This window comes from Rhinopithecus roxellana, chromosome 10 (genome assembly GCF_007565055.1).
Source record: "Rhinopithecus roxellana isolate Shanxi Qingling chromosome 10, ASM756505v1, whole genome shotgun sequence".
Taxonomy (NCBI): domain Eukaryota; kingdom Metazoa; phylum Chordata; class Mammalia; order Primates; family Cercopithecidae; genus Rhinopithecus; species Rhinopithecus roxellana.
The window spans coordinates 15690344-15702760 of NC_044558.1; the positions used below are offsets into that span (position 1 = coordinate 15690344).

The 12417-nt window shown below is 41.9% G+C and overlaps 1 protein-coding gene across 1 annotated transcript in view; it reads right to left on the reverse strand.

Moving 5' to 3' along the window:
- Window positions 1–12417, reverse strand: part of GUCY2C (guanylate cyclase 2C) — an 82132-nt gene that overhangs the window by 40591 nt on the left and 29124 nt on the right. Inside the window, exons 11-12 of the mRNA XM_030939149.1 lie at window positions 5608–5689; window positions 815–920 (exon numbers count right to left, since the gene is read on the reverse strand). Of these exons, the coding sequence (XP_030795009.1) occupies window positions 815–920; window positions 5608–5689 (188 nt within the window). The remainder of the gene's footprint in view (window positions 1–814; window positions 921–5607; window positions 5690–12417) is intronic.

Sequence of the window (12417 nt, forward strand, 5' to 3'; positions counted from 1 at the left end):
GGTATAAAAACTAGGATAATTATATGGTATATGGAATGTGGTACAATCTCAGGCTTTGCAGTTAGACAGACTAGGTTTAAATTGTAGCTGTGTTCCTGGAATTTCCATCCTGCTTCTTCACAGTGCTCAGGAGAAGATGAAATGGGTTAATGCATGTGGTGCATTATAAGTGCTCAGTAAGTGTTAGCTATTATTACTTACAGTAATCTTACTCATTAGTTGCATGTGTCCCTGCACTGTTTCTTAATCTTTTGTCCTTCAGTTTCCTCATCAGCAGAATTATGATGATAAAGCTTAATTTTGGGTTCCTGTGAGGAGTAGATGAGACAGCATAGGTCCTGCATTGACTGTGCTAAATGGAGTAAGTTATTATTGGCTGCTGCTATTTCCTGGTTGAAGGTGAATGTGAGCAAATATAAGCAGAGGAGGCCTCTTTCTTCAGGAATGAGTAAGACAAGTCATAGGTCCTTAGTATGGATAGATTAGCATCCAAAGTTTAGGGGAACTCACATGCTCTGCCCATTCCTACATCCCTTCCATGGCAAATTCCCTATATGTGTATTTCTCTTCTGGATCAGATGCTGAGAATGAGAACACACCATATCTCAGCCTCCAGGGAGTGCTCATTGGATTAACTAGCTGACATGTAGGAGAATGCAGAAACAAGGGGAAGGCAGAGAGTTGGAAATTAGAAAGCATCTAAGTCTTGCTTTCTAGAACAACTATCCCTACTTGGCACATATCCTGCAATGCTAAGTCTTGTCAAATACCTGGCAAATTGCGCCCCTTCTTCAACAAGTAAGATAGGCTTTACCTTCAGGCTAACGTGATTGGTCTCATTGGTCTCCAGAGGAAAGATATTTTCAGGAGGAATGTGGGACCATTTTTTCTGACGAAGTTCATAATCTTTTTTATATTTTCTGTGAAAGGAATAAAACCGGTCAATAGGTTTTTCTTTTTTTTTTCTTTTTTTTTTTTTTGAGGCGGAGTCTCGTTCTGTCGCCCGGTCTGGAGTGCAGTGGCCAGATCTCAGCTCACTGCAAGCTCCGCCTCCCGGGTTTACGCCATTCTCCTGCCTCAGCCTCCCGAGTAGCTGGGACTACAGGCGCCCGCCACCTCGCCCGGCTAGTTTTTGTATTTTTAGTAGAGACGGGGTTTCACCATGTTAGCCAGGATGGTCTCGATCTCCTGACCTCGTGATCCGCCCGTCTCGGCCTCCCAAAGTGCTGGGATTACAGGCTTGAGCCACCGCGCCCGGCCAGGTTTTTCTTAGTATCCATGCCATTCAGCTTCTGAAGACTGGGAGAAGTTGAGAACCCTGGTATGCTCAGGTAGATGTGCGTGGGGGAAGGTAGCCCAATGACAGAACACCATGTTCTCCAAACTGAAAAGTGCTTACTGCCAGTGGACCTGCAAGGGTTTCTGATGGGCTTTTATAGCAGTGGCCCTCAACCTTTTTGACACCAGAGACTGGTTTCCTGGAAGACAATGTTTCCATGGAGGTGGCAGGGGGTGGTTTCAGGATGAAACTGTTCCACCTCAGATCAGGCATTAGATTCTCATAAGGAGCATGCAGCCTAGATCCCCTGCATGTGCAGCTCATGATAGGGTTCATGCTCCTATGAGAATCTAATGCCCTGACTGATCTGACAGGAAGGGTTGCTCAGGAGGTAATGCTCGCTCACCCGCTGCTCAACCTCCTGCTGTGTGGTCAGTTCCTAACAGGCCATGGACTGGGGATTGGGGACTCCTGTTTCCTAGTCTTTCTTTTCTTTTCGCTTCACTTTCCCAGGTTTTTCACTAAGGCAGTCGTTCACGATAGTAAAGCATTTAAACTGATGACATAGAAGGAGTTAGGAAAAAATATAGGAAAAAAATGTGAAGTTGGTAATGCTGACAGGCAAAAATGTTATTTCTTAAATCATCAGAGAATACACCAGATCTCTAAATAAGCCAGTTCCTCTTACCCATCTGTGCCTTTTCAAAAAATATGTTTAAAGAAAATGGAAAAGTACAGAGAAAATGTAACAACACCTATCTCAACTACAAAATGTTAAGAATGTATAGTTTCCTTCAGATAGTATCGGTCCCCAGATAGTGTAGGCTGGGAATTAGGCCCCCAACCCCTGGGCCGTAGACTGGTACCGGTCCATGGCCTGTTAGGAACCAAGCTGCACAGCTGGAGTCGAGAGGTCAGCATTACCACCTGAGCTCCACCTCCTGTCACATCAGCAGTGGCGTTAGATTCTCATAGGAGCGTGAACCCTATTGAGAACTGCACATGGGAGGGATCCAGGTTGTGCACTCCTTATCCTTATGAGAATCTAACTAATGCCTGATGATCTGAGGTGGAGCAGTTACATCCCGAAACTCCCCCCACCCCCAAAAAATGGTTTTCCATGAAACCGGTCCCTGGTGCCAAAAGACTGGGGACTGGGTATAGACGAAGCGGAATTCTTGGGCTGTAGAGGATGTACACTTTCAACTTTACAGATATCACCAAATTGCTTCCCAAAGCAGTGGTTATCAATTAATTTACCTTCTTATCTTGAGAATTCCCATTTTCTATGTTCTTGTCAACATTTGGTATTGATACACTTTTTTTAACCTTTGTGATGTAAGCAAAGCAGTGCTTCATTATTGCTTTACTTTGCATTTTCCTGATTACTAGTGAGATGACCCTTTCAAATATTTTCTAGCTATTTAGTAGAATATATAGACTCAGAATTATATAGAATTATGTATTTATAATTTTGCTCATTTTTCCCTAGTGTGTATCTTTTTCTTATGCTTGTTAACTTACATACGTTCTTAATATATTTTGAGAAATAAATCCTTTGTCTTTTTGTTTTTCAAATACCTTTTCATAGTTTATTACTTCTTTTAACTTTGTTTTCCAGAAAGTTTTGATTTTTATTATGGTCATATTTATATATTTTTTCTTTGACGTCTCCTTTTTTATCTTGACTGAGAAGTACTTTCCTAACCTGGCATCATAAAGTCATTTTTATTGGACAGGCACAGTAGCTCACACCTATAATCCCAGCACTTTGGGAGGCCAAGGTGGGTGGATCACTTGAGGTCAAGAGTTGAGACCAGGTTGGCCAACATGGTGAAACCCCGTCTCCACTAAAAATATAAAAGTTAGCCAGGTGTGGTGGTGCACGCCTGTAACCGCAGCTGGTACTGAGGCCAAGGCACGAGAATTGCTTGAACCCAGGAGGCAGAGGTTGCAGTGAGCCAAGATGGCGCCACTGCACTCCAGCCTGAGTGACAGAGTGAGACTCAGTCTCAAAAAAATAAAAATAATTTTAATTTTAAAAACTCATTTTTATTAATTTATTCTGTTTTGAAGTTTGATTTTCACATAATCAAACATTTAAAACTCCACGTAAACTATGCTTTAACATTTAAAACTCCATATAAACTATGTCTTGTGTGTATTCTTTTAGATATATAATAATAATAAAATATAACATGATACAACATAATAAAAATAACTATTTTCATTTATATAATGCTTATTATATGGTAGTTTGTGTGCATGTTTCATTTCTAATCCCTACAACAGCTCAGACGAAGAAATTGAAGCTAAGTTACCTGTTTTAATTTTGCTTTTTACATTGTGGAAAGCCTACTTTACCAACATCATTTCTTTTTTCTTTTTTTTGAGATGGAGTCTCGCTCTGTCGCCCAGGCTGGAGTGCAGTGGTGAGATCTCGGCTCGCTGCAACTTCTGCCTCCTGTGTTCAAGATTCTCCTGCCTCAGCCTCCCAAGAAGCTGGGATTACAGGTGCCTGCCACCATGCCCAGCTGATTTTTTGTATTTTTAGGAGAGACAGGGTTTTACCACATTGGCCAGGCTGTTCTCGAACTCCTGACCTCATGACTCGCCTGCCTCGGCCTTCCAAAATGCTGGGATTACAGGCGTGAGCCACTGTGTCCGGTCACCAGCATCATTTCTTAGCTGACACATACTGTCATCTTTGTCATATTATTAGTTCTTGCTTGTATTTGTTTCTGGAACTGATATTCTTTTCTATTGACCTGTTTTGTCCCTAGTTTGCCTTTGCTTTTTGGTTATTTGACAAACTCATACTCACCTTCTCAAGGCCATGCCTTCCTTAATGTCCCCTAAGCAGAAATGATTATTCTCTTCGTATGCTTCCATCTAAGTCTGAGTATTCTTCGAGTAAATGCATGTAAAATAGCATATTACTGACCCTAAGACCTGGAGGCAAGTAGGATGACTATCAAGACCTTAAAGGCTCTTGGGCTCTCACCTCTGTACCCCAGGAGACTCTTGGGACTCGGCAGAGCCAACTGTCATTCATACTGAATTAGGGGATTTCTTACATGGTTTGCTAGTTTTCTTGCATAGGCCGTTGTAATGGCAAACTGCATGTGTACCACCTGTCTGCCAGGCCCCCTCATGGGCAGAGCATTGCACTGGCCATTAGGAAGCCCTATCTCTGCCTCCTGTGTTTAGAGACAATGAGAAACACCTGTTATTATCTTTGATCTTGTGATTTACCCCTATCTTAAACTGATTCCCATTTAGACTTGCTTTTGGGGGGAAGTTTTGGTTTATTCCCACTCTTCACTAAATGGTAATGGTCACCACACACTGTAGACCATCACCTATATTTCTGAGCAACACAGTTACAGGAGCCAAGCACTGTTGTCAGATTGAAGAAAATAGTCTACTTCCTTTTCTGGAGAAAACATCAACCGTTGTACGGCAGGCTGGACAGTCACATGAGAAAGAATAATGACACACAGACCAAAGTGTATAATACACAGATAAAACTGTTGTCTTGTTTAGCTAGGAAATGCAAGTGAACCTGGTAGTATAATAGGGTATTATAAGTTTGGCATTTAACATATGCAAATTAGGAGGTAGTGTGGTATTTACTCACTCATTTATGTATTCAACAAATATTTCTTAGTACAGACAATGTCTCTGGCTAGGCATTTGGTAGGTCCAAGTTGAGCAGAAAAATCTTGGAACTGATGGTGAGAAGGCTTGAGTTCCAGTTCTGGCCCCACCCACTACCTGGTGATAAGACTCTAGAGAAGCCATTTGACTTTCTGGGCTCTCTCTCCTCAGGCTAAAATAGGAGATTTGGAATAAATTATTTCTAAAACCTCCCCCAGCCTAAATAGCATGCAATGTAATGAGTTTGATGTCTCCCATGATATACCAACATAATAAAAATAACTATTTTCATCTATATATGCTTATTATATGGTAGTTTGTATACACGTTCCATTTCTAATCCTTACAACAGCTCAGATGAAGAAATTGAAGCTAAGTTACCTGTTTAAGTCACCAAGTAACATGCTTAAGACCGCAGAACTAGTAACTCAAAGAACTGGGATTTGAGTTCAGGCATCTCTGGCTCCAAAGCCCTAATCTATTCACTCAATAATATTCTGCCCTTCACATAGTCTTTGATGCAGAATGTCTTCATTATCTTAGGTCTTCATTATCTACAGGCCTCTTTGTGAATATTCATCATCAGCAGCAGCAGACAATAGGCCTCTCCTGCTTTCCCTCCTTGCCTCTCTGGACACTGAGCACAGGCATGATAGAGACGACTGTACCTGAGCATCAGGAGAGCGACAAGCAGGAGCAGCACCACAGCTCCGGTGAGGGTGAAGACTGCAATCATCAGGATCTGAGGGCCTGTGGAGGAAAATGCGTTAGGAAGGACTTTTGTCAAGAGAGCAAAGGCATTTCCAAGATTCTAGCTGTACAATGTAATTTGGGGAAGGGAAAAGAGAACCCTTTAAAAAAATTGATCTTTTAGCCAGGCGCGGTGGCTCACACCTGTAATCCCAGCACTTTGGGAGGCTGAGGCAGGTGGATCACGAGGTCAGGAGATCGAGACCATCCTGGCTAACACGGTGAACCCCTGTCTCTACTAAAAATACAAAAAATTAGCCGGGCGTGGTGGTGGGTGCCTGTAGTCCCAGCTACTCGGGAGGCTGAGGCAGGAGAATGATGTGAACCCGGGAAGCAGAGCTTGCAGTGAGCTGAGATTGAGCCACTGTACTCCAGCCTGGGTGACAGAGCGAGACTCCGTTTGAAAAAAAAAAAAAAATTATCTTTCATTAATTTCTCTCTGATAACATAAGTCCCGTGTCTCTACTCTCTGAACAGTCAGGGAAAGTGGCTTCATTTTGGCTATTCTGACAGCATATACATCTCTATTCTTTCTAACAGCAATCACCAAACGTTACACAAACATAAAATAGTTCATAGCACACAAAAAAATGTTGGTGGTAGAAGTCTACCTGGTGTCCTTGAAACCAATATACCTAAGAAGGGTTCATAGAGGATGAGACATGTTTTTGTTTTTGTTTTTTTTGTTTTTGAGACGGAGTCTCACTGTCACCCAGGCTGGAGTGCAGTGGTACAATCTTGGCTCACTGCAACCTCTGCCTCCCTGGTTAAAGCGAGTCTCCTGCTTCAGCCTCCAGAGTAGCTGGGATTACAGGCGTGTGCCACCACGCCAAGCTAATTTTTATATTTTTTGTAGAAATGGGGTTTCGCCATGTTGCTGGTCATGAACTCCTGGCCTCAAGCGATCTGCCTACCTCAGTCTCCCAAAGTGCTGGGATTACAGGCGTGAGCCACCACACCCAACTGAGACAACTTGTTTTTAAATACAGAGCACACACTGGAAGAAAAGTAAGTCAGTATAGAATATTAAGTGACAGTGTTGCATGCCGGTTCTTTCTAAGCTCTCCTGGGTTAGTGAGGGAAGTCAATGAAGAATGGGATTTTATTTACTAGAACACTAGTGTGTGGGTGGAGTTGTATAGATGGAATAAGTTGACAGCCTGTCAGAAGAGTAAGTGGAATCCAGGAAAATGTGGATCCAACCCAAGGAAGCACTGAAGCAGTGTCTGAGTATGCAAAGGAATACTCCTACACAGAGAAGGACAGCAACAATAAGACTGCATGGCAAAGTCGTGGTTCATATAGGCCGCAATGAATCCCTATTAGGAAGTCAGTAGGTTCGAGAATTAAAAACGGAATAGATTCCAAGCAATAGACAGAATGTGTAAGAAGCTGGGAAGTGATTAGGAATATGGTGAAGAAGACATGTTTCTTTATATAGCAAGGAAAAAAAAGAGAAACCCAATCAGGAATTCTAAGGAAAAAATGTTCCTGGAAGGCATAGTCCAAAAGTGAAACAAAGTAAAATGTGCCCTGACTTTGAGAATTAGGTATTTAAAAAGGAGAGAAAATCAATTTTCCTTTGTGGTACAAAAGGGAGACATTGGGGCTATATAGAAAGATGTTGGCCAGGCATGGTGGCTCATACCTGTAATCCCAGCACTTTGAGGGGCTGAGGGGCAGATCACCTGAGGTCAGGAGTTCAAGACCAGCCTGGCCAACATGGCAAAACCCCGTCTCTACTAAAAAAACAAAAAATTATCTGGATGTGGTGGTGGGTGCCTGTAATCCCAGCTGTTTGGGAGGCTGAAGCAGGAGAATCGCTTAAACCCAGGAAGTGGAGGTTGCAGTGAGCCAAGATTGTGCCACTGCACTCCAGCCTGGGCAACACAATGAGACTCCATCTAAAAAAAAAAAAAAAAAAAAAAAAAAAAGAAAGATGTTATCATGTATACATAATGAAAATGTTTCCTTGTTTTCAACTTATAGAATCAAGTTATAGGTAAAGAACAGAGGTCTTTATTTTGGTTACCAAATAAATATTATCAACCCTGGCAAAGAAAAATATAGGAGAATTTTGGAGATGGGAAGGAGGTAGAAGAAAGAATTGTGGCACTAACATCTTCATCTTACAAAGTGGGAGGCAAGATATTTTATATACAACTGATGGGGCAACACTAGAAGCTCATGCATATTAATTAAAATGAAAAAGGTGTTCAATAATTGTACTGACAAAAGAGATATAACTATATGGGAAGAAGTGAGAAAGAGGGCTAGCGAAGATGAGCTAAATCTTCATGTATCAATACAAAAAATTAATAGATAACTGCTAAAGCTTATACATCAAGAAATAGAAGCATCTTATTTAGATATGCAAAACACGAAAAGCAGAAATGACTGAGAGAGCGGAGATGCGCAGAGGCAGGATCAGGCACATTCACTTTCCATTAGAAACACATCTGCTACTGGATTTTAAAATCATGTGTGTGAATTTTTCTTTTTCTGAGACAGAGTTTCGCTCTTTTTGCCTAGGCTGGAGTTCAATGGCACGATCTCGGCTCACTGCAACCTTCGCTCCCCCAGATTCAGATTCTCCTGCGTTAGCCTCCCAAGTAGCTGGGATTACAGGCACACGCCACCATGTCCAGCTAATTTTCTGTATTTTTAGTAGAGGTGGGGTTTCACCACGTTGGCCAGGCTGGTCTCGAATTCCTGACCTCAGGTGATACGCCCACTTTGGTCTCCCAAAGTGCTGGGATTACAGGCGTGAGCCACTGTGCCCAGGCATATGTGAATTTTTCTGTGCTAAAATATAATTGATGTAGGTGCCCCTGAAAAGGAGGTATTAGGATCTCTTTATGAAAGTAGCATCCTAAACCCTCACGCTGTATTCTCTATCATGGCACCGTAATCTAAACTCCTGGGGGTACAGTCCATGTCCTACTTATTCATTCCTGTTCATCCTTATACCTTTGGCACCCAGCACAAGACCTGGTATGTGGTAAAGTATCAATAAAAATGGCTAATAAAAAATAATAGAAGAAAAACCTGGCCCTGGTCATCTTACTGCCTGAGAAGAGGCAAGGAGAAGGTGCTTGGACATTAAAATACATAAATAAATTCATATAGAAAGACTCCTGTGCCATTAGGGGTCTCATGTCACGTGTGTTTTAAAACTGTTTTTGTTTAATCACATTATGTCCTTCTGAAGTAGATGGTTTAGCTTGGGGTAAATACTCCTTTGTGTAAGGGCTGAATTTGAAGGGTTTATGCTTTGCAAACATGTGACTTTGCCTCTATTACCTTGTTTTGTGTTCAGGGGAAATCTTCAATGGTGAAAATGTGAACTTTGGATTTCTACTCTCAACTGAGCAGAAGTAAATTCATACTTTGGAGTTGAACTTGCATTATGGGCACATTTAACTGGTGAATTCTATTTGTCACTACAATCACCACTTCCATCACTATCACCACCATTGCCACTACCACCATTCTCACGCCCTAAACCCCAGACAGAAAACAAAAGTGAGTACAAGAAATACATTTTCAACACTCACTGGTCTATCAAATTCTATGAAATTTGCACATCCCCTAGACTAGAGTATAAACTGGAGGGAATAAGGGGACTCCACTCCTCAGCCTACCTCAATTCTCTGCCTCCTATAGTATGAACATCTCACTGTACTAGATATAATTATAATATTTATATATAGTATTTAAATATACTATGTAAATGTAGTCATTTTTAATTAAACATGCTTTTTAGTTTTGCCTTTTAGATAAACGCAGTATCGCCATCTAAATTCCAAGGTTAAGCTTCTGCTGCCTTCTGGTGGCTGCTGTAGTTATCGCATTCTAACTAACTCATCTCACAATGAATGAGAGAGTATAACCTCCAGGTCAAATGACATTACGGTTGGAAGCAACCTGATAAACTTCTTGATTTAATAGGGGAAGAAACTCACACTTAGAAAAGAGAAATAAATTGACTGAAATTAACAGAGTATAGATGAGTACTGGAGTTCAGAGTAGAAATATACTCCGTTATCTCACGTTGTCATTCATTCATTCATTTATTCATTCCAAGGCTCTGTGTTGGGGCAAGGAGATATGAATAAAGAATAAGCCCTGAGGGTGCGCGGTGGCTCATGCCTGTAATCCCAGCACTTTGGGAGGCCAAGGCGGGTGGATCACGACGAGGTCAGAAGATCGAGGCCAGTCTGGCCAACATGGTGAAACCCCGTCTCTACTGAAAATATAAAAATTAGCCAGCCATGGTGGCAGGTGCCTGTAATCAATCCCAGCTACTCAGAAGGCTGAGGCAGGAGAATGGCGTGAACCTGGGAGGCGGAAGTTGCAGCGAGCCGAGATCGCGCCACAGCACTCCAGGCCGGGCAACACTCAAGACTCCGTCTCAAAAAAAAAAAAAAAAAAAGCTAAGGAAAGATGAGATTCAAGTTAAATCTTGAGGATGAGTAGATGTTTCCCACCTCTATGGAGATGTGATAAATTCTATTCACAGGAAGCAGCATATATAAGGACACAGTGGCATAAATTTGCACGACCCTTTAAGGAAGTAGGGAGGAGGTTGAGGGCATGGGGAAGGCATAGACGAGCAAAAGATAAAGCTGGAGAAGTAGGGAGATTACGGGCACTTTGTGCTGTATTAAGTATTTTAGACTGTATTCTGTAGGTAAAGCAGAGTTGCCAATTGAAATGTTAGCAACAGGGCAGTGACATGACTGGACTTGTGCTTTCTTTCTGGTAGCAGGATGGGTTGGATGGAAGTGGGCAGGACTAATGCAGGAAGTCAGTTGGACGTCATTGTGATACAGGAAGCAGATGCTGAGGACTTGGAAATGAGGACGGGCACCAAATCTGCATTGTCTATTGCTGTTTCCCAGGTGCTCAGAACATTGTCTGGCATTAAGTAAACATCTTTGTTAAATAAATGAAAGAACAGGGATGGCGTAATCTCCTGGTGAAATGTTTTGTTACTTAGTTAGTAGCTGTGTGCACACAGATGAAAGTTCTAGTCATGCATATTTTATTTCTATACTATTTCAAAGGTTGAGTTGCTGAAGCGGCTTCATTGTCTGGGGACATATCCAAGGTTCGTCATCTCGTGACGAGAAGGTTAAGGACACAGACACAAACACGGAGCGGGGTAAGGAGCGGAAAGTGTAATAGGCAGGAAAGAAGAGAACAGCTCACCGGTAGAGAGGTAGGAAGGCTCTGAAGGGAAAAATCCTTGCTTGCGGTGGGAAGCAGTAGGTTATATAGAGATGCTTGAGGAGGCTGTGTCTGATTTATATAGGGCTCAGGGGATTAGTTTGACCAGTGTGCCATTAACATAGCCCACGAAGAAACTGGCCCTTTCACCCTAATCTTGTATTGTGCAAATGTGGCCTCTGCCTGGCTGCCGCCATGACACCCACACATGTGGCTTTACTTGGCCGGCACAACGACACCCCCCACACATGGCTACAAAGAAAAGGGAGGGGAAATCACTATATTGGGTGGACCTGGCTTTTAGTACAGCTGCGGGCATTCATCTATGCGAACTTCCAGCTTGCTTATTTATGATTGCAGCTCAGCTTTTCAGGCTGCTTTTTGCTAGAAAAGAAATGGTTTGGAGGCTGTTTTCAATTAAAAGAAAAAGCCTGGCTGGGCACCGTGGCTCACACCTGTAATCTCAGCACTTTGGGAGGCCGAGGTAGGCGGATCACCTGAGGTCAGGAGTTCAAGACCAGCCTGCCCAACATGGCGAAACCCCATCTCTACCAAAAATACAAAAAATTAGCCGGGCATGGCGGCAAGCACCTGTAATTCCAGCTACTGGGGAGGCTGAGGCAGGAGAATCGCTTGAATCCGGGAGGGAGAGGTTGCAGTGAGCCAAGATTGCACCACTGTACTCCACCCTGGATGATAGAGCCAGACAATGTCTCCAAAAAAAAAGAAGAGTAAGAAAAGAAAAGAAAAGAAAAAGACTTACTGACTGAGGACTCTAGTACCCTCGCTACCTGCCTAAATAATTTCTTTTTAACTCCTATATTATCGCTTCATTGGTAAAGTTTAGAGCTAAATGTAGTAAGTAACAGTTAAGTACTGAAAAGCTCTGGTTAACTGAGGTTGTTAGTTAACTGAGGCTGAAGTAAAGTTGCTCAGGATAATATAACATCCCTGTAGGATATAGTATGAATATTTAATGTAATCTGTTTTAAGTAAGGAGAACTCTCTCAAAAAATACTTTTTGAGAAGTTCAGCACTTTACAGATCACAGACCTGTTGAATAACCAAAATACCAAAAAACTTGAGGAAATATATTAAAAACACAAACCTAACATTGTCACTGACGGTTATAATTAAGAAGAAAGAAAACATAATTTGAACTCAAAAAGTTACAAAAGGAAGAAGTTGAGAGTTGCAGAAGCCCATGAGAAAAGAGATATATTTCAGAAGTCAAGTTTGGTTTAAAACAAGAAAGCTTGAAGATGGTTCCAGAAATAGTTTTAAAAGCTTATTAAATAAAACTTGACTTTAAAAAGCAATCATAGCAATAAATCTGAAATCAGCTCAGTATTGCTTATTGTCTAGAAGAATGCTTCATTCCCCCCTCCCTCATTGCATTAATCAGCTGCTAATGCCTGTTGGATAAACGTACAGGAATCATTTTGGACTAAATTTGACTCAGAGTGAAAGAAAACTAGAAATGTAGGTATAGCTCT